The 22772-nt window shown below is 37.3% G+C and overlaps 1 protein-coding gene across 12 annotated transcripts in view; it reads right to left on the minus strand.

Annotated features, from left to right (window-relative positions):
* The window catches only part of CD163 (CD163 molecule), a 145316-nt gene that overhangs the window by 11026 nt on the left and 111518 nt on the right, over positions 1–22772 (minus strand). For 7 of the 12 annotated variants that reach the window (XM_063786267.1, XM_063786268.1, XM_063786270.1 and 4 more), the window contains exons 6-18: positions 20288–20374; positions 18931–19254; positions 16670–16990; positions 14605–14925; positions 12875–13195; positions 5561–5875; positions 5147–5461; positions 4682–4774; positions 4287–4601; positions 2883–3203; positions 1155–1463; positions 761–799; positions 438–557 (exon numbers count right to left, since the gene is read on the minus strand). In XM_063786267.1, coding sequence (XP_063642337.1) covers positions 438–557; positions 761–799; positions 1155–1463; positions 2883–3203; positions 4287–4601; positions 4682–4774; positions 5147–5461; positions 5561–5875; positions 12875–13195; positions 14605–14925; positions 16670–16990; positions 18931–19254; positions 20288–20374 — 3201 coding nt within the window. Of the gene's footprint in view, positions 1–437; positions 558–760; positions 800–1154; positions 1464–2882; positions 3204–4286; positions 4602–4681; positions 4775–5146; positions 5876–12874; positions 13196–14604; positions 14926–16669; positions 16991–18930; positions 19255–20287; positions 20375–21454; positions 21671–22772 lie in introns of those variants that run through there. The other 5 variants (XM_054663028.2, XM_016922897.4, XM_016922896.4 and 2 more) reach the window with 2 other exon arrangements.

Consider the following 22772-nt stretch of genomic DNA (forward strand, 5'->3'; position numbering starts at 1 on the left):
AAAATAAATGTTTAGGTAAAAAGTCATCCTAAACAATATCTAACATATTCATTCTGAACTTTCAATTCTGTAATGTTCCAGTTAAGCATGTAGATAGAACACAGGAATCATCAATGCAACCTAAACCCCTTTTCTCCTCTGAAATCTTATTCCCTCTATTTAAAAAATGAAAAAAATCTGTAGAAATGGGAGCTCCCTGTGTGGCCCAGGCTGGTCTTGAACTCCTGGACTCAAGCGATTCTCCTGCCTCAGCCTCCCAAAGTGTAGGGATTACAAGTGTGAGCCACTGTGCCTGGCCCTTCCCTCTGTTTTGAGAAACTGCTCAAACCTCTTTTAGAGTCCATCTTTCTGGCCATTAGACTTGAGTCTAATATTTTCTTCTTACAAGAACCCCCTTATCCTGTAGACATATTAGATAAACCAAATTTGGCTCAAACCTGCAAGCCGCTGTCTCTGTCTTCGCTTTTTAGTCAAGAAGAATAATGCGACGAAAATGGCCAACAGAACAACCCCAAGGATCCCGACTGCAATAAAGGATGACTGACGGGATGAGCGACCTAAGTAAAAGTAAATATCAAGAGATACGATCACGTCTTATCGAAAAGATCAAGGTCCCTAGTTACTGATTCTCTCTTAGGTCAAATACATGATCCCTGAGGTAAATATCAAATCCTCAGAACGTCTGACCTAAAATTTCTAAACAAGAAAAATTCTATGTATGCAGATAATTGGTCTCATCATCATAAACTCCATGATATACCTGTTGTGGCTTTTTGTGGGGTTTTCTGCACTGAAATATCTGCAGGAGAAAAGAGAGAGGGTTAATTCTTTGCATGATATATAGAACAAACCTTCTGATTTCCTTGTCTGACCCCTTACCTCTCAACCAAGTATATGACTCTTTCCCACCTAAAACTAGAATCCTCTAGTCTTTCTTTCTCTGCACAGGGAATATAGGTTGTATGTGTCTCCTTGGTGAAGGCTGTTGTATAACAATTGTTTTCATCATTCTTTCAGTAGAGACATTATGATTCTCTGAGAATCCCCACCAGATCCCTGTGCTGATAAATCCGGTTTTTACACAACACACATCACTGCCCAACCCCTCTTTGCTGCCAGAGATTCCAAGCTCAATCCAGGCTTCTGGCACTTACCTGTGCAATTCACTGCAGCATCTTCCTTGTGCCCACACTCACTATGGCCCCAGCGTCTGGCAGGACAATCCCACAAGGAAGACTCATTCCCTTTGCACTTCACTTCATTGAGCCATATCGGTCCAGTCCCCTGACCAAACTCTGCTTCTTTGAATGCTTTCAAAGCTGGACCACAGCCAAGTTGTTGACACACCACCTGAGCATCGTCCAAGTCCCAAGAGTCATCACACACTGTCCCCCAGGAACCTCCATGCCAGATCTCCACACGTCCAGAACAGGAAGTGGGTCCTTCCTGAAGTCTTATCTTGTCTGAAAAATCAGAGACATGTAGCCTATTTCTAAGACTTCTAAAAATTTCCAGGAGTTCACAGGTGAAAAGAGAGATTTGAAACTTAAAAAAAAAAAACTATTTAAAATTTTACTGAATGTGCATATTAAAATATATATATATATATATATATTTTTTTTTTTTTTTTTTTTTTGAGACAGAGTCTCGCTCTGTCACCCAGGCTGGAGTGCAGTGGCACAATCTCGGCTCACTGCAAGCTCCACCTCCCAGGTTCACACCATTCTCCTGCCTCAGCCTCCCAAGTAGCTGGGACTACAGGCGCCCACCACCACACCCGGCTAATTTTTTGTATTTTTAGTAGAGACAGGGTTTCACCATGTTAGCCAGGATGGTCTCGATCTCCTGACCTCGTGATCCGCCCGCCTCGGACTCCCAAAGTCCGATTACAGGCGTGAGCCACCGTGCCTGGCATAAAATTTATATTTTTACAAAATTTATCTTTTATAAGAGGACTTGTCATTACAGCCAACTAGGTACATTCCATCCTGCACATAAGATACATAATGTGACCCAGTAAATGTTAAATGATTAAAGTTAACATTATAAATATGTGATGTCAAATTCTTTCAAATAGGCAAGATCTTGGGAAACTGGCAGGTTGTCACAAATCTCACAGTTTAAGAAGATGTAGAGGCCAGGCACAGTGGCTCACACCTGTAATCCCAGCAATTTGGGAGGCCAAGGCGGGTGGATCACCTGAGGTCAGAAGTTCAAGACCAGCCTGACCAACATGGGGAAACCCCATCTCAACTAAAAATACAAAATTAGCTGGGCATGGTGGCTTATGCCTGTAATCCCAGCTACTCAGGAGGCTGGAGCAGGAGAATTGCTTGAATCAAGAAGGCAGAGGTTGCAGTGAGCCAAGATCACGCCATTGCACTCCAGCCTGGGGAACAAGAGCAAAACTCTGTCTCAAAAAAAAAAAAAAAAAAAAAAAAAAAAACCTGTAGAATGTGGAAATACTTCAGAATTTATCTTTCTGATTTCTGACTGCTTTTCTCCTTATATGAGTGTAACAAGATAATATTTGAAAGAAAAATGGGAAGGTAAGGTAGACCATTCAACAGTCAAATATTAAACCACATATTCTCTCCTCCTCAGAGAAAGCAATTGAATAAATCTTTCAAGCAGACCATGGGGAGTATGATATTCTTTAGAATAATAATAGCTGATCCTGAATATCTACAGGCCAAATTAAATAAAACCAATTACACCATCCAGGTAAAATAGATATTACCCACAAGTTACCCATTCTTGCTTAATTCAATCTAACAATTTAAGCCAGTGTGAGAATAGGAAAATAAAATCCAGTGTCCATTATCAGAAGATGATAGCGGGGCTGCAGAACGGAATTTTCATATAGGTCGATCGATACTCACTGTCACATGTGATCCAGGTCTCCTCTGAGGGGCTGGCCAGTCTCTTCTCCCATGGAGATGATGGGCACTGCCACAGCGTGTCAGGTCCTTTTGGACACTGAACATTGTCCACCCACATGGGAATGGACATGGCCTTGTCTAAAGATGCAGAGTTGATTTTCCCTTTGTCTGCACAGCCCAGCTGCCTGCACACCACACCCACAGTGGTTTCAGACATGCTACTCTTGCCAACAGTGCCCCAAGCTCCATTGTAAAAAACTTCCAGACGCCCTGCACAGGCCTCTCTGCTGGCTTCACTGGTCAGTCTCAGAGACATGAACTCTGCAGCAAAACATAGAATTAGTAGTTTTGCATCTTTTCTGAAGATTCAGAGACTCCTTCCCTTTACCTTGATGTAAGAATGGCTTTAAAAATAGGTACAATAGTACAATATGTCAGTTACTAATAATTCGTTAGTAACTTCTGGATGATTTCATAGATATTATTAAAATATTTTATTTATTCTATAAATACATTATAGTTTTTTGGTCTTTGGTTTTGGACTCAGAGTCCTCTTTAGATTACCCTCAATCATTCTAATAGGCTTTTTTCAGTTACATAGTTCGGATTTTTTCCCAAAAATATTCTCTTTTTTTTTGCAACTGTCTTTGATAGTTAAAATTGTTAGACACTCAGGCACTAAAATCAATGTTTTGTGTACATCTCTTAAAATGACAGTTCATTTGCTGACACTTCACAGTTTTGCAGTGCATGTCTTCTACCAGATTTATGTCATTAAAATAGGAATAAATCACTTCTGAGATACAGAGTTTTTCACTTCCTTAAGTTACTGAATCATAGTTCTGTTCCCCATAATATATATGAAATAGTACATTTTTAAATTTCAGAATGTTTTCTAAAACTCACCATGTATACAAAGCAGTATGAGGGCAGTAACCTCATGCTACTTTTTGTTTCTATGACAAGTAAGTCTCATTTATCTGCCATGAAAAATTGCTTGGGCATAGTAATTATCTTTTTTTCTGTAGAATGATGCAACATATATATTTCTTCTTGTCCCTTTAAATCTACTTCTTTACTAATACTGTAATTATCAAGTGTTGCTATTGGATCGCTATCTAATATCCGGCCCCAAATATATTTATTAAAAACCTTCATTATTAACTTTGTTGTCATTTTCATGATATACAAGACCATTTCTGGTCTTTTCTCTTTACAATGTTGCACTACCTTGCTCATGAAGTACCACTAGCACATCAAACCCAGACTTCTGTTGTCCTGACTCCCACAATAGTCCCTTTTGGATCAACTTTTCAGGAAAATCTTTAAGATTAATACCCCTCACTACCCTTCCTCAGTCCTTTCTCTATGTAATTATGACCAGAGGTCATATGCATAATTTACCTGAGCAGATAACTCCCGCATCCTCCTTGTGCCTGCAATTTTGCTGCCCCCAGCCGTGTGAATGGCACTGCCAAATGCGGGATTCTTTTCCATTGCATTTCATCTCATCCAGCCAGATGGGCCCTGTTCCTTCCCCAAAATAAGCAGAACCAGTGGCATTAATGGCCTCTCCACAGCCCAGCTGTCTGCAAACCACGTGAGCATCACTCAGGTCCCAGCTGTCATCACAGATGGTGCCCCAGGAGCCCTCATGATAGATCTCTACTCTCCCAGCACAGCGACCTCCTCCATTTACCAGGCGAAGTTGACCACTCTCTGCAAAGAGAAATGAAACTATTAATAATGAGCATTCCACTTGTTATTAATATTTTCATAGATTTGTCGCAGAGTCTTACCTATGCAGGCCACAGCACTTTCTTCTGGAATGGTAGGCCTTGTTGGGCCCAAAGACGATGAATTGCACGAGGACAGTGTTTGGGACTGGTTTCCTGCAAACACCAAGGTACTCAGTCATACAAGACACAAAAGGTTAGGGGAGTCAGATGAAATGTTATATGGATGAGTTGAGGACAAACATAGCTTAGAGAGAGAGGGGAAGGTGGATGGTCAACAAGTTTGAAATAAATCAGGTGCTTTGAGATGGGCTTGGCACATAGTAAGCACTGGATAACTAAGAAGTCCATCAAAATTAGGTTTGCTCACCCTCTGAAAAGACAAATGAGGTTAATATTCTGAAGCATGAATTAGTATTCATTCTTCTCATGACCCTTCAAAATGGATCACTGCGTTTCACTTTTGTTCTTCATCCCTATGTACACCTTCTCTTAAGACCCATCACTGGCTGCCCCTCATCCTCTTACCTGAGCAGATTACAGAGGCCACTTGCTCTGAAGGACATAATGAAGCACCTAGAGCAGTTACAGGACAATCTCCCATGTGCTGCTCAGTCCCAGTGCAGTGAAACATATGCCTCCAGACCTGACCATTTCCTTTTCCAAAACGTGCTCCTCCTGGGGTAGAAAGGGCAACTCCACATTTAAGCTGCTGGCAAAGAACATGGGCATCTTCTATGTCCCAGTGAGAGTTACAGAGGGATCCCCAGGCACCAAGCGTTTTGAGCTCCACTCTGCCTTCACACGGGGTCTTGCCATTCACCAAGCGAATTTCCGTGTATCCTGGAAGGAGACAGGGCTTTAGAAAAAGACAGCTATGACTCCCTAACCCTGTCCCTTTCACAGTATGAGAACCAATTAAAGATGTTTTCTGGGTCTTACTTGAGCAGACTACTCCAACATCCCTGCTGTGGCTACAAGTTCCTTCTGGGCGGGGTGCTACTGGGCAGAGTGAAAGATGGGACTCATGTCCCTCACACTGGAATTCTTCAGCCCAGATCTGTCCATTTCCCTCTCCAAAGTGAGCTCCCCCCAGGAGAGAGACAACTGTGCCACACTGTAATTCCCTGCATAGAACGCTGGCAGCTTCCAGAGAGAAGTCCGAATCACAGACGGAGCCCCACATGTCACCATGCTTCACTTCAACACGTCCAGAACAGGGAATGTCCCCTCCAACCAGTCTGGGTTCCCTGTGGGCTGAAAAATAAATATTATTTCAGTGAGAGGTAATATGATTTCCAGATTTCCATTCATGATGAGGGTGAAGAAGGTGGTGTGGAGTGGGAAATGGAGACCAGGGTGCTCAGTGATTTCCTACACTTGTTTGTCTTGGCTTTTCTGCCTCGAGTTGGGTATGGATAAATCTAGACCTCCCCATTCCTAGCTGAACTCATCCATCTGAGAGAATTCTGGGACTTCACCTTGTGCAGCCAACCATCCCCAAAGGCAATGATAACTCTGTTCTTCCAACATTTTGCTTACTTTATTCATAATAACATTAGAGACCACAAACAATGTGTATCTACTATCGCTATCTCTTAGTCTTGCACTCATTCCTCCATGTACTGCAATCTGGGGTCTGCTCAACCTTTTTGAATTGTTCTATGTAAAGCTTTTCAATATACTTCTAATTTTCAGAATGAACATCAGACTTCTTCCTTCTGACGTCTGTTACGTTTGGTATACGTGACCCTTCTTTGTCCCATTTTCTCCTCCATTCTTTCTGACAGTGCTTTATCAAAACATTTCATGTATTCCTTGAGTCAAGGTTCTGTCCGTAACCTTCTCATCTGCTCAATGGACATGTCTCAACTGCTAATAAATATATTTTCATCCATACTTTTTTCTTTAATTTTAGGTCCACAAACGTATCTGCTTAGACATGTGGAGCTTAAAGTATTCAAAGTTGAATGAATTATTGTATGACAAGCCCACTATATTCTTTACTTAATTAATGATAAACAGGCCAAATTAGAATCACCTAAAATTGACCCACTTTATCTCACCACAAATAATGGTAATAATGATAGCAGTGAATATTAAGTGAGCGTCTATTATATTACATATATGGCATTCCAATAAGCATTTAACAAACATTATTTCATTCAATCCTTAAAATTGCCTTAGGAGATAATTGTTAATATCATTCTGATTTTACAGACAGGGAATCTGAAACATAGAGAGGTGAGGTGTAGTAATTTGCTAAGGTCACACAAGAAATTACTACAGAATTAGTAAGAGAACAGAATTTGAAGCCAGACAGTATATTCCAGAGCCTAGAATGTTGACTTTCATGATACATTGAACATGTAGAAAACCACCATATCTGCTGGTCCTCCAGCATATTTCTTCTTCTGCATATTTGTTGCTATTGCCATAAAGTGATTTGTCATCATCTGTCATGCAGACCTCTACAATAGCTTCGTAAATTGTTTCCTTGCTTCAAAGTCTTTTTTCCAAGAAATTTATGCCATGATTATAAATATATTAATAAATTTCAAATATTTTCATGTGATGTTTTTCCTTTAGATAACTTAACGTTTCCTTAAAATGTATGCAATGATCCCTTACATAATTTCTTATAATTTCTGTAATAATCATGTATGCAATAATTAATCCAAAAGTATCAATGTAATGACCTATAATGTAACAACCTGTAATGTTCTCTGACTCTATTTTAGGCATTTGATGATGGGTGGGTTAAAAAGGCCGCCACAGAATTCAGTCTGTCAGTGAAGATAGATAATACTAAAAATAATAATCATAATCATATTAGCTAACATGCATTTATAGCTCACTGTGTAATTCCTGTGAGGTAGGCCCTATTACCACTCCCATTTTTCTTCTGAGCAAACTGCAGCACAAACAGTTTTCATAGATTCCCTAATTTCGTCCAGCTATTAAAATTAAGGAGAGGTGATAAACACTAATTCTTTAGTACACTTTAAAATAGTATGCTGTTACCTTAAAAGCTTTAATATCTATTACTTTATCAACCTAATTTGATGCTCCAGCCTAAAGATGCTTGGGCATGCCATAATTTTCATGCTTCTGTGCCTCTGTAGAAACTTTTCTCTCTACTTAAAATTTATTTCCCTACCTTATATACCTAGGAAAAGGCTACTTCTTTTCAAGGCTGTTCTATTTCTCACTAATAGCCTTCTCCTCCATGAACACAGTTCACTACAAGATATACATATTTTAATAGTGATGAACCCAAAAATAGAAATATGTATTAGACATAAAACTAACAAATAAAGGAGTCATTCACTCTGTTTTAGACTATGGGGGAGAGAATACCATAGATCTAAACTGGATCTTGAAAAAAGATGAGGAGTTTGCCAAATACACAGTGTGTGAAACAATCTTTAAGGAATATGGTCATGAAATGCATGGTGTCATTGAAGAATTATAAGTAACTTACTGTAGCTGAAATTTAAAATATAAAGAAAAGACACACCAGAAATAATAAATGGAATTTATATTATGAAGATGCTCTTTGTCAAGTTAAGAAACAAATCATCAAGATAAGTGAGTTTCTTTGAAAATACTCAGAGGCAATATAAAGTACTTAAGAGATACAAACTATTTCTTTTAACTTGTTCTTTAAGAGAAATAAAGAAAATGCAGTTGAAAATTAGACCTTCTGAAGGTCTTAAGTCCTTTATAGATATCTGCTATCAAATATCAACAATTTTTGTAATCTCTTGATGTTACTATCACGATGATATAGATACACCATCAGCCCTTGCCAATCTACATACTCTGATTTCCTTTCATCTCTCATAAACCTTTCACCTGATACTCAAATGTCTTAGAAAATGTTTCGAATATGACCATATTCTGTACTACAGCAATATAGAATACCTCAACATGTCAAATTTTCACCCATTATCCATTAAATCTGCGCAAAGCAAATTCCTGTCCAAATTTGAAATGAAAAACACGTTGCTTTCTAAACATAGCTCAGAGTTTAAAGCAAATAACACCTCTACAATACAAATAATTAATGACCCTTGAGTGGGATGGTCTTTCATTTCTTCTTTTGGAATCTTTATTCAAGCATGAAATTTCTCTAAGATATCATTAACTAGTATTCATATGATCCCAACCTCTTTTGGACAGCCCTAAATCTTTAAGTAAAGGCAGTCTCCTAGATCAAGCCAAATTCTGGTTTCTTGTAACTTCTTACTCTTTCATTTGGACCCATCTTGAACAAAATAAACCAAAAGAAAACCAGTGAAAAACAAACAAACAAACAAACAAACAAACAAAAATATTTTCTTTTCCATTGTGAAAACTCATTAAGCAATTGAGAAAAAGTCCCTTCTATAAGTATCCTCTTGTTTTCTTTGTCCTAACATATTTGAGTCAAGGCAGAGGACAAATTCTCCCACTCAGAAAGTGACTTGGAGACTCCATCCTCAGCCTTTATTTCGTGAATCTGCTAGTAACATGTTAATCTATCCTGTGGGTCGCTTTGCTTATATCATTACTCTTTAGACATGGATAGAATATTGGAAATGTATCCCTTTAACGGATTTTTTTCTGCTAAGTCTCTGACTGTGTTTTTACATAAAAACCATTAAGTAAATTTTTGCACCTGGATTTAGCACCATTGATCAACAACTACAGTTTTCCCCTGGCATAAGTAACTGAATCTGTTTTTCTTTCTTTCTCTAGAAAAATGAATAGATCTACAAAGAGCTTTAACATAATTAGAGACACAATTAACTAGAATTACTTCCTTTTGTTTAGTGATAAATAAAATATACAATTATGATTTAAAGAAGCATTAATGTATTTTCAACATTTAATGCTTTTCAGACTCTGAAGAAGTATAGATCATCATAATCTCAGAATTATTTCTCCATTCTAAGTTAAAATACAGCATAGCTCAAATGAACTGTTTCTTAAGGTCAGATGTCCTCTACAGTACATACACAGACATCACAAACAAAATGTCTGAGATTCAAAGTAATTTTGTGGCCAAAATTTCCTAGACCTTTTTCTGTCAACAATTTATCTTAAATTGTTTCCAATTCTCCTGCTTAGTTGAATTCTTCTGGTTCTTTTCAGCTGTATAGCCCTGTGCTATATAAAAGTTAAACAATTTAAACAGATGATCAAATTCGTAGCTTGAATTTGGCAGGCACAGAGACAGCATATCATCATTGACAGAGACAGTATGTCATCATTGAAAGTATCAAGTAAATCAAGAAACAAAAGTACAAACTATATTACTAATAAAACATGTAAAAAGCTAAAAACCAAGGCCCCCAACATAAGTAGAAGAACTTCCAAAACCTACAGCAATATAACAAAAGAGTTTGTAAAAGGAAACAAAAAGTGCACATGGCAAATAGCAAACAAAAATACAGCTCTGTGAAGTACGGAGCCCATCTTAAGTTGCAAATTTATGTTATTCATGATTTCTATTATACACATCTGAATAGAATCCTGAATAATTTAGAACATGTTACCATAAGTAAGGTATTCTAGTAATGCAACCTAAAATATGGGTGTGGTTGAATGAAGTTGATGGGCAGAATGCATTAATGACTCAGGTGTGAGAGGCTAAAAACCTAATGAGTCTTACACATGGTAAAATATTTGGGTAAGCGTCACTTTGAAAAGAAAACCATGTGCTCACTGATGCTTAAAAAATGCAGAATTTATTGGGAAAAGTACAAGAAACAAAACTACAAAAAATCAGAATATTTGCATGACGTGGATTCTCCTTGCCACTTTCAGCATTTACAAGAAAGATGAATTCAGACTATGAGCAGTCAGAATGCAAGCAGAAATGGGAGGAGAAATATCAATTTTATAAGGGGGTATGGTCTGCCTGCAGGTGTTGTATATTGTTAATCAAGAGTCCTATAATTTGGAATTGAAGAATTGAAGAAAAACTCTAAGTATCCTGTCCCCCCAAATTGAGGTGGTGGTAAAACTGTAGCCTTGTCAGAAGATAAAATTGATACTCCAGATACAAAGGCAATGAGTCTACCGGCAAAGACGGAATTTAGGTCTTGTCCTTCCTCCCAAACCCACAGTTTCAAACGGCCTTAAGGCAGTGGTCAATAATTAAAGAGAAGGGCTGGTCACAGCATAGATCAAAGTATATTTATATGCTCTTGGACTATAGTTACTTTCAGATGGCATTGGGTTATAAAGCAAGTAGACTAGAAGCTTAGTAACCTTGGAAAGAACTTTTTGGTTGAATTTGAGGGCAGCTGACATCAGCCCTTGATTAGTCAATCTTTAATCCAAAGGTCCCTAAACCAATATTAGCAGAAAGTGGGTTGTGAAAGGTGTGCTGTCCTTAGATAGAGATACTCTCCAAACCAAACTTGGATGTAACTGTGAAGAATAATGTGCCAGGAAGAACTGCCCCGAGAGCAACACTGGGGCCCATGAAGGACAGCGGACAGAAGACACCTTCTCAGAGGCCAGCACTTCGTCTACCAGATTGGCTTTCCAAGGAACTCACTGAGCTGCGGGGTGGCTTATCCTTCCTGCCTGGTAGGATTTGATACTTACTGCAGCAAATCTATTCTGGATGTTTCTTGGTGACAACAGAGACACCAAAACAGCCTTAAACTGCTTATCTATTTGACTAATTTTAAATGAGAAAAAGTGAACACTGCCTTTTTTCAGTCACTATTATTTGTTTCTCTTTTAGATACAGCAGAACTTAATGCTAATCAATGTAAAATACAATTAATAAGAAAATATACAAACCATTATAAATTTAGAAGGAAAGTCTATAATCTAAAATATTTATATTAGTAAATCAGAAGAAATAATACTTAAGATTCAACTCAAGAAGTTGGGGGCCAAAAAGAAATCAAACTTTAGGAAATCTGAAGAGAATTATTAGAAAGAAAAGTAAATTTTAATGAATTAGAAAGGAAATAAAAGTAACATTAATTTTTTAAAATCCAAATAATGGTTTTTTAAAAAAAATTTAGGTAAAAGAATGGCTAATCTTGTCAGGTAAAAAATTAAAAGAATAAATGAATACACATGGTAATAAATTATAAGAAATGTTATAGATATGGAAGAAATTTCAGACAGCTCTTTAAATACTGATGTGAAATTCGATCAAGAAATTTTACTAAGTGAATACTTAAGGTACAAAACAATTTATACAACATGCCACCATTTGGATAATGAAAGCAAATGATAGCTATATATAGATTTGTTTGTATTTTCTTGTATTTACATGAAATATCTCAAATAATATATAAATATTCCAACCACATAAGTTGTCTGTGAGGAAAAGAATTGGATAGTAGTGGGGGAAGAGTTTACACTTTTTTATTTTGAAGTTTAAATCATGTGATTATATTGCCTGGTCCAGAATATTTTTTAAAAAGTAATATAGAAATTCAAATTTATATCTTAAATGATTGCCTTTTTTCAATCGGAGGATAATTTCCACTTAACTAGAGGTAAGCACCATTTGTAACATCAGGGAAATGCCCCTCACTGCATGCCTAGGTTGGGAGGTATCTGGAGCCATATTGTTGGTTAGAGGACATGCAGCACGTACAAGTTTCCATTCTGTGAGGTCTCTACATGTTTAATGGTTTTCTTGTACACTGTGTTTTCTAAAGCCTTTTTGTTGCATGAGTAAAAGTTACATTTACTTTAGAGTTATTTAAAAAGCATCACTTTTCAACAAAGTTAGCATTTGTATAAATATAATTAGCATAAAATACTAAAGATTATCCACAAACCTAACCAGTTTACAACTCATTTTTGAGCTTTTTAAAGAGGTTGCAGTGAAATATTCACAGGTTTTCCAAAAAAAAAGAAAATTCTTTCACAGTACAATAGAGGGAGCTGAAGGTTATGTTAGTTTATCTAACATGGTTATTTTTTAAATCTTTTGGTGACATCCTGTGAAAGAAATATTGAATTCTATTTTTAAAATTTTAATCGTCCTTAATCTTATACCTCTATTGATCTAAAAATTACTCAAAAACCAAAGTGAGCAAAACCCAAACACTTCTATCTAAAGTGCAACATGAATTGTAAACTTATCTGACTCTCCCAGTGGAATTTGTGTAGATATTTTCTGGTTTCTTGAGAGTGATCTAGTCATAAGGACCAATGTTTCTTTTCAATTTCAAAGGTAGTACTGGAAATTTACACCCTTCTTCTTAACAAGTTGATTGAAAGTCATACCTGAGCAGGTAATTTTGGCTTCTTCATAGTGATCACAGGTAAGTCCACCCCATTGCCAGTTCTTGCAGTCCCAAAGAGAAGTTTCATTTCCGTTACAGCTACTTAGAAACAGCCATGTGTTTGTTGCCTGGATTTTGGAGTACACTTGATAAGATGTTTTGAGTGCAGATCCACATCCCAGCTGCCTGCAAACCACATCAGCTTCTTTCAGTCCCCAGCCTCTGTCACACACCTTCCCTAACAGTCTCTGAATCTCCACCTCAACTGTCCCAGCACAGCGGCTGCCTCCACCTCTAAGTCTTAGCTCCAGATCTGATCCATCTGCAAAAGAAACATAAACTTAAACCATCGATACATATGGAGGTTAGCTTCCAGAGGATTTTTTTTGGTCTTTTTTCTTCTCTGATACTGATGCATTGGAAATTATAGCTAACTTATTTCCTGACTTTTTAAGAAACAATAATATAGACCATAAATTTTTGTTAGAAATGGGACTGTAGTTTCAAGGGTTGATAAAAATTGTCAATGGCAGAAAGATATCAGCAATTCAGCTTTAAAAGAGATTCCTCAAAAAGTGGGTGAAGGGTATGAACAGACACTTCTGAAAAGAAGGCATTTATACGGACAACAAACATATGAAAAATAGCTTATCAACAATGGTCATTAGAGAAATGCAAATCAAAACCACAATGAGATACCATCTCATCCCAGTTAGAATGGCGATCATTAAAAAGTCTGGAAACAACAGATGTTGGCAAGGGTGTAGAGAAATAGGAAAGCTTTTACACTGTTGGTGGGAGTGTAAATTAGTTCAACCATTATGGAAGACAGTGTGGTGATTCCTCAAGGATCTAGAACTAGAAATACCATTTGACCCAGCGATCCCATTACTGGGTATATACCCAAAGGATTATAAATCATTCTACTATAAAGACACATGCACATGTATGTTTATTGCAGCACTATTTACAATAACAAAGACTTGGAACCAACCCAAATGCCCATCAATAATAGACTGGATAAAGAAAATGTGGTACATATACACCATGGAATACTATGCAGCCATAAAAAAGAATGAGTTTATGTCCTTTGAAGGGACACAGATGAAGCTAGAAACCATCATCCTCAGCAAACTAACACAAGAACAGAAAACCAAACACTGCATGTTCTCACTCATAACTGGGAGTTGAACAATGAGAACACACGGACACAGGGAGGGGAACATCACACACTGGGGCCTGTCAATGGGTGGGGGGAAAGGGGAGGGAGAGCATTAGGACAAATACCTAATGCATGGGGGGTTAAAACCTAGATGACAGGTTGATACGTAAAGCAGACCACCATGGAACATGTTTACCCATGTAACAAACCTGCACATTCAACACATCTATCCCAGAACTTAAAGTAAAAAAATAAGTAAATTTAAAAAATTTAAAAACAGATTCCTAGGAAATTTTGTCTCTCTGAGCTCCAGGTAGATTCTGAGTTTGAAGTGTGCTCCATAAAAGCAGTCTGAGTAATTATTACAGAGAATGCCGTCAGACAACCTTCCAAACTAGTTGAATAAAGAATGTGTCAAAGATTACAGGTATAAAGGAATTCCCAGCAAGGAATTTACTAGGCATTTCTACTTCTTAAGGAGCACGTTCCTACTCTTAAGGAGCACAGGACTTTCTGTTTCTGCTTTTCTTTTTGTTTAGTGTTTTGGTTTTGGTTTGGTTTTAACTTACCAGAACATGTCACGCCAGCATCTTCATTGTGATTGCAATAATGCTTTCCCCATTCATGGTGTTTACATTGCCAGACAGCAGGTTCATGTCCCTGGCAAGAAACGCTGTCAAGCCAGATGTGTCCAAATCCCTCACTGGCGTTAACTCGACCAATGGCTGTGATGGCAGTTGGACATCCCAGTTGCTTGCATGCCACAGCAGCATCATAACTGTCCCAGCCGTCATCACATATTGTCCCCCATTCTCCTTGGAATCTCACTTCTAATCTTCCTGAACATTCAGTGACTCCATCTACCAGTCTCAGGCTCAGATCTGCTCCCTCTGTAACAGAGACACACAACAGGTCTGCGATAAGGAAGCAAGAACATGAGACTATAAATAGCTATACCTGAGATGAGTTAAGGAAAAGGGGAGAGATATAAGTGGAGACAGAGAAAACTGTGATGTACTGTACTACCACTGGAAATCATTCAAGATGGAAGGAGGAGTGGATCAGGCAAGAAGATGGGACATCTCAGTATAGACAGCATATACTACAGGAAGTGTTTCTAACAGGAGATACAGGGACTGAATTTCATCTAGAGACCTGCTATTTGACCACCACAGAGTTCTTGTTAGAACTGTTTACTTTTTCTGTTTAAAATATATTTGCATGTGTTTAGGTGACTCCCTCATCCTTCAGTTTGCCTCCATACTTAGCAATCCCTTTTGCGTCTGACTGCATTCTCCATTGATACTACCTAGCCTGTGTTGTACACCTGAACCTGTTGTGACCACTTCCTTAGTTTAAAAGCAGAGCAAAGAGAAAGGAGGCTTCAGTACTACAATTTTCACCTTCCCCAAATCAATATTCTTCAAAGAACAGACGTTGATTCTGAAGAATATTCTGTAATAAATTAAACTGGTTTTTTCCTCTGGCAGTTTCCGTTTTCATTCCCACAATGTTATTGATTGTGATTCCTCAGCATGTGCTAACTGGGGGCCTAGAGAAATTTTGATGGTAAAAGAGAATGGAAGGTACAGTCTGTGTTTTTTCTACTCCAAATTCTTCACATTCTTAAGCTAACAAAATCTGTCTTTCTTGTAGGAGTTCCATTCATTGTGGTTCAGGCTATAGCTGATCACATTGTTCAACAAGAAAAAGCCTGTTCAAGACATGCAGAAAGAGATAGAACCCAGATGACATTGTTCAAGAACCTGAATCCAACCATGCATGAGGCTAACTATACCCTCTGGATTTCCCAGTTTTGTGAGCCAGTATTCTCTTCTTTTTAAACAAGTTTGAATGGAAGTTCCTTTATTTACACACACACACACACACACACACACACACACAGAGAGAGAGAGAGAGAGAGAGAGAGAAAGGGACCTGGTGAAGATAGGGATTTTTTACTCTTATTTTCCTAAGTGTTCTCTGGGGTTCAAGACACACTCAATCTCCTTTTATACTAAGAATTCAACAGAAAAATGAAGAGTGGTATCTCTGCACACACAAACCATTTTCCCTGCCCCCAGTCTGAGTATACAACGTGAAAGTCTCTAGACAGATACAATGCATATCTAGTATAAATAAAGTTTTAATGGGAAACCAATATTGATTTTTAACAAGTAATTCGATTCTGTGAACTTGAAAAATGATTTGGGAAGGAGTGGGTTAATGAGGCTAATGAGGAGGCTTTTGTGGATTAGATGATAACTGGAGTGGTTTGGTCGTAGAACTTCATAGTGCAAAATTTCCTAGTAAAGCCCTTCCTTCTTTCCTTTTTCCCCTCTTTTTCTTTTCGGTCTCTCCCTTTCTTTATGGGCTTTTCCTAAACACTTTCATCTTTTCTTATGACCTGGATCTCAGTTTCACTATGCACCCTTCTTCCCTAACCTATTTCTCCTAATTTCAGTTAAGGTAAAAAGTCCACAGGTATCAGAACTGGAACCTGAAGTTAGGTTAAAACGCGGTGACAAAAGAAGCAGACTTCATTATGTTCTTAAGAGTTCAGGCTCTTGAGATTTATTACCCCTTTCTTTTCTCCTCTCCTGGAGAATAGAATGAGCCAAGATCAGTCCTTACTTGAGCAAATCACTCCAGCATCCTCAGCATGATCACAGTTATGCTTTCCCCATCCTTGATGTTTGCAGTTCCAGAGAGCTGACTCATTTCCGTTGCATATAAGATCATCAAACCAGATTGGTCCAGAGCCTTCTCCAAAATTAGATGAACCAGAGAAACTGACAGCACTTCCACATTCAAGTTGTCTACAAATGACAGATGCATGATCTATGTTGAAGTTATCATCACACACTGTTCCCCACCGTCCTTGGAATTTGATCTCTATTCTTCCAGAACACATATTCCCTCCATTCGTCAGCCTCATTTCCAAATTGGATCCATCTGGAGCAAAGAAAAGACCAGAGTTCAGAAGTTACATTCATTTAGAAGTGATTTTAGAAAAGAAGTTTCCTCTGGACACTTGGGATTTTATGTTGTCCTTAAAATGGTGCCTGATTTTGGATGTTGCCCAGCTCCACACAGTAGAGAATTTTAATATGTTAAAATCTAGGAAGCAATTAGGATTTTTATCTATATCTACTTACAAAGGAAAATGTTTACAGGTTAAAGTTTTTAAACTTTCTGTTTTGTTTTGTTTCCATCTATTACTAGGACAGATGTAAATACTCTTTTTATACAGAAATAGATAAATTCGAATCAAGTTATTTAAATTTGACTCAGGTTAAAGCTTTAAGTGTATAAATTTCAAAAAGCAAATTGATTAACTCCACTGGTAGTTATAAAACAACAGAAAAAAAGAGCTAAAAGTACTATACTGTTTTAGCTAAACAGCCAGTTCTATATACAGCAATAATTATGATAAGAGCCTGCTAAAATTTATGATAATTTTAAACTTTGCAGTAGATGTTACTTTTGTTATTCCCCATTTCACACCTCCCATAGTGGTTAAAAATAAGAGGAAAGAAGGAGGAGAAGGAGGAGAAGGAAGAGGAAGAGGAAGCAGAGAAAGAAGAAAGAGAACTGAGTCACCAAGAGAACTGAGCCATGAGGATCTTCAGCACCTGTTACATACCAAACAGTGTACCAGTAGTTTTACATGTATTATATCATTGAGTCCTCAGAAACTGAAGTTTAGAGAGATTTGACAACTTGCACAAAATCACAGGATATTAGCTATGTGAAAATTTCTTTCAGCATTTTTCTAGATGCTACTGTGTGTTTCTCTTATCACATCATGATGCCTGGACAGAGATAAGTCCTTTCTATAGTCAGTCCAATGGGAGAGAGAAAGGCTGGGAGGTGAGAGGATTGTATAAAAATTAATGAAACAGGCCAGTCATGGTGGCTCACACCTGTAATCCCAGGATTTTGGGAGGCCGAGGCAGGTGGATCACCTGAGCTCAGGAGTTCGAGATCAGCCTGGCCAATATGGTGAAACCCTGTCTCTACTAAAAATATAAAAATCATCCAGGTGTGGTGGCAGGTGCCTATAATCCCAGCTACTCGGGAGGCTGAGGCAGGAGAATTGCTTGAACCCGGGAGGTGGAGGTTGCAGTGAGCCGAGATAGCGCCATCGCACTCCAGCCTGGGGGACAAGAGCGACAATTCGGCAAAAAAAAAAAAAAAAAAAAAAAGGAATGAAACAAACAAAGAGAAATGGGGATCCCAGGAATCTGAGTTGGATCAGAAATGTGCTCTTGGGATTTGTCAGCAGAAAGCCCTGACACATGACTTTCTCAGTTATTGTGGGGTCAATTGCAATAAAACATATGGAGATGTTTTGTAAATTAAAAGCACAATGTAAATGAAATGACTAGCATTGCACACTGGTCAAGCAATTATACTTTCAAAGAATCCTTCCTACAACAAGAAATGATGTATTAATGCTAGAAATAGTTGTTTTTTGATTCACTAAGTTGATTATCAGTTAATGGACAAAATGGTAATAATTTGTGGGTCAACATATCAAAACAAGTCACTGGGAAAGAACAAGGAGATAACTTAGATGTCATGATATTTTTATGATATAGGAACAGTAAGCTTACTGAATATCAAATTTAAACCACCACTTCTTGGCTTTTTGGCTAAGATCATGTATAAAATTGAAGCCAGTCACCTCCTCATTAATCACAGTGTTCAGAATTTTTTTTTATTAAAAAAAATGACCTTGTGTTTTGTGGTTGTCTAGCAATGGATGGAGTACTTTTATACATGAACTAGATTGCTTACAGGAAAGTGGCTTATTCTAGGTTTTAACCCATCTACATATTTTTTTCCCACCAAGGATTTTGTGTTGAGGCTTTGACTAATGCAAGTCTTACCTGAGCAGGTCACTCCAGCATCTTGTTGGTGAGTACAGTTACTATGCTTTCCCCATCCATCATGTTTGCAATCCCAAAGAGCTGACTCATTCCCACGACAAGAAACATGATCCATCCAAATGCGTCCAGAACCTGCACTGGAATTAGCCCATCCAGTGGCTTTGATAGCAGTTGGACATCCCAGCTGGTTACAAATCACAGAGACCGCTTCCATGCTCCAGCCATTATTACACACTGTTCCCCACTCCTCCTGGACTTTCACTTCCACTCTCCCACTACACTTGTTTTCACCATCCACTAGCCTCAGCTCCTTGTCTGTTCCTCCTGCAACAATGGATTAAGACAGTAATTGGCCAAGGTCGCAAAGAGCAAGTAGAAAATTATTTTTTACATTACTTATTTATCCTTCAAACTCAGATTTGAGAACCATCCTAGTCCTATCCATGGTAAAACAGAAGAATGTTATTTCACAGTCATTCAAATATAAGTATCAGTATCACTGGTTTCAAATTAAGCAGTGCTATATAACCAGTAAAGGTAAGTAACACAATAGTGTTTAATAGCTTTATTTTATGGCTGGATAGCCTTAATAGTGGCAATTTATATAATTTCCGTGAAGCATTTTCGAGTTAAATAAGATGCTACAAAACGTTATGGGGATGAACTTTTTACATTTCTCCAAAATCCTAAGGTCGATAGAAAGAAGGCTGATAGAGAATTTATGAAGATGAAAAGACTAGTTGTAAGAAATTTAACTCTTATTTCATATGTATATGTAAAATAGCATAAATCTTAAAAACGTTAGACTGAAACTTATCTACTTAAATAAAAATTAAGATGGAGATATTTTCTACTATTTTCTACCATAAAATAAACCTCTTTGTACTCTCTTCCCACCCCCAGATGATAGATGATCTCAGTTGCCTCCTTGGCATTATTTTAGCTTTATTTAGGAATCTGGTCCCACCAACCTGGCATCTCTCAATACATTTTTAGATAAATTTTGGCATTTGAATTTACTAATGTGTTTCCCAAATTCACTTTTGTTCTAATGATTCTGAAGTTTCTCCTCCTTTGTATTCTTTCCTATTTTTCAGTTCAACATTATTTCTAATCTTTAAGTAAAATTCATTTATCTCCTGTGAGTTTATTTCATTTGGTGAGGAACCATGCTAATATTTTGGTGTTGCATGGTTAGATTTTTATTGTGTGCTTTTAATAATATCTGATCCTTTGAATACATGGAGAATGTCACCTAGTTTTTAGATGCTACTCGGCCTTCAGAAAAATTGTTTGCCTTTTAACTGTTCTTGTCAGAGTGGGCTAAGGCTGTAAGTAAATTTGACAAAGTACTCACCAAGAGAACTGGTGACAAAACAGGCACTGAGAAGTAAGACCACAGTAATGGTGAAGGGACTCAAGTTGACAAAATGTCTTCTGAAGTCTGTGAAAAAGAAAAGAGGGCAAAAGTAGCATCTTTCCAAAAAGAGACTTTGGAGAAGATAGATGGTTTCAGAGGTTAATTAGCAAAGAAGCTCAAACCAAGACAGAAAACTCTTCCTTCTAAATTGCAAGGCGGGCAGGAAACATTCATACCCAGGCTCATATAGTTTCAGTGAAATAGCTTTGAAAATGTTCATGTTTATAGGCAACCTAGAGGTGACGGATTAGAAGAAGGTTGGTGGTGGAAACGAGAATTGCAAGGGCAACCCTTAAAACCTGGAAAATGGAAACAACATCAATGAAACTTAGTAGTGGACAATTCTCCCAGCAGGCACAGGGAAGGTATCCTGAGATTTCTCTATTCCCTAACCACCTTGATATTCAATTATGGATGCCCCCATCTTTAAGACTACCTAGCCGCACTGATAGAGGATAAGTTCCATGAGTAAACGAATTATATCTATCATGTTCTCCATAATTTCACCAGTACCTGGCTTGATGCTTGCCAAATAGTAGCTAGCAGAACAATACCTAAGTGATGATATTCATATCTGAAAAACTCAAATATTAAATCTTGTCATCTCTACCTGTATCATTATCACATAATACACTCTTTAATGCTGTTATTACTCTCATATCTTCTCGTTACTCTAACCCAACACTAATTTAAAACTAAAAATGCTAAATGATTTTAACATGTCCAAATAAGTCTTAAAATAGATAACTCACTTATGAGAGTAGATAACCTTCTTTATGTAATTAACTCTCTATCAATATTCCTTTCTGCATATTCTATCTTTTCTAACAACTATTTTTTCATACTCAGCACATTTCAATTAACTTTAGTTCCTGACTTAATTTCACCTCAGCAGTTTTACAAAATTAATGCCAACTCTGATTCCCATATCACATCTTCAATTTTGAATCTATGGCAGATCAAAGGTGCTGCCATATAAGCCTATGTCCTTTTTCCACTCCTTACTCTCCTGATGCCAATCACTTTTAAATCACATCCATTGACTGTCATAATAATTACATACCCCATTAAAGGGGAAATGTAGAATAAATGAGAAGCTTTTACCAGCAGATCCAGAGTCTTCAAGTAGCACCATTCTGAGTTTGCTCATTCCAAAGATTTATAACTTCAATGATTCCTAAATCTTCTTGTATTATTCCCTAGAAATGTTCTTCTAAAGAAAACGACTAAGAATTCTAAAAATCACTTCACTTTCATGAAAATGAAAAGGCTACATATGGAGGCGGAGTCAACTCAAAAAGGGAAGTCATTGAAAGAGCTGAGGTTCCATTTCATACTCATGTTTTCTTCAATATAGCACATGAAACAACCAAAGGAAATTGGGAAACACTTCCCACAGATTTCGAAAAATTAGAGGAAATACTAACTCATATGCTGCTGTTGCTGAATTAAATATTTCACATTTTTGAACTTCATTTTGGACAAATATATAAGACACACAAAAAATTACTAATTGTCATGTAGAAAAATTATGTAAAAAACTAAAGCAAAACAGGCAAAATATAATTAAATGACATTTTATCATATGCACTTTTAATTTTATTTCCATAATCAAATGTGTCTAATGAGTAATTTTGTGTAAGTTGTTGAGACACAGCATTTGTCATTTCTTTTCTAATGGGATGAAGTACACCAAGAGAATTAGCCGTGACTATTACTGATATTACAAATGGTGAAACAAAAATTAGCAACACATGATTTTAGCTCTATATAACTCAGTTTCAAGTAAGAGAAACACATATGATAACAACAATGAACATAAAGCTAAAGTGCAGTGTTAAAAATAATGGACAAAGTAGTCCTATCTATTGAGAGAAAGGAATGAACAGTCAGAAAACTATTTTCTCTGAGGAGAGGCTTAAATTGTGTCCTAAAAGATGAGAAAAACATTGCCAAAGGGACAAATGATAAAGGAGTTTAAGGCATAAAAAATAGCACATACAAATGAATATTTGTATATAAAAACATATAAGCTCAAAAGAACTACTAATAGTTCATCATGGCATACATATTGTCAGGTGTTAGTGATGGGCCTGAAATGGGGAATTAAAGAGCAACTCCAGCCTTCCAGAGAGACATTCACTAGAACCCAGTCAACAAAGGCACCCCGGTTTTCTTCCACTTCTCGGGCATGCCAAATCTCTCCCTGCCTCATGGTATGTCATACATATTGTTCCTTCTGTGTTTACTGCCTCCCTACCCGTACCTTTCTCTAAGATAACTCTCACTCACGTATACTTTATTTCTCAGTTAAACCTCCCTTCACTAGGAGAAATAACTCTAACGCTGAAAGACCCCAGAAAATATGCACTCATGATAGCCTGTACTTATGAGGGTTGTCAATTATATATATATATTTTTC

Source organism: Pan troglodytes, chromosome 10, assembly GCF_028858775.2.
Source record: "Pan troglodytes isolate AG18354 chromosome 10, NHGRI_mPanTro3-v2.0_pri, whole genome shotgun sequence".
In the NCBI taxonomy this organism is placed as follows: Eukaryota; Metazoa; Chordata; class Mammalia; order Primates; family Hominidae; genus Pan; species Pan troglodytes.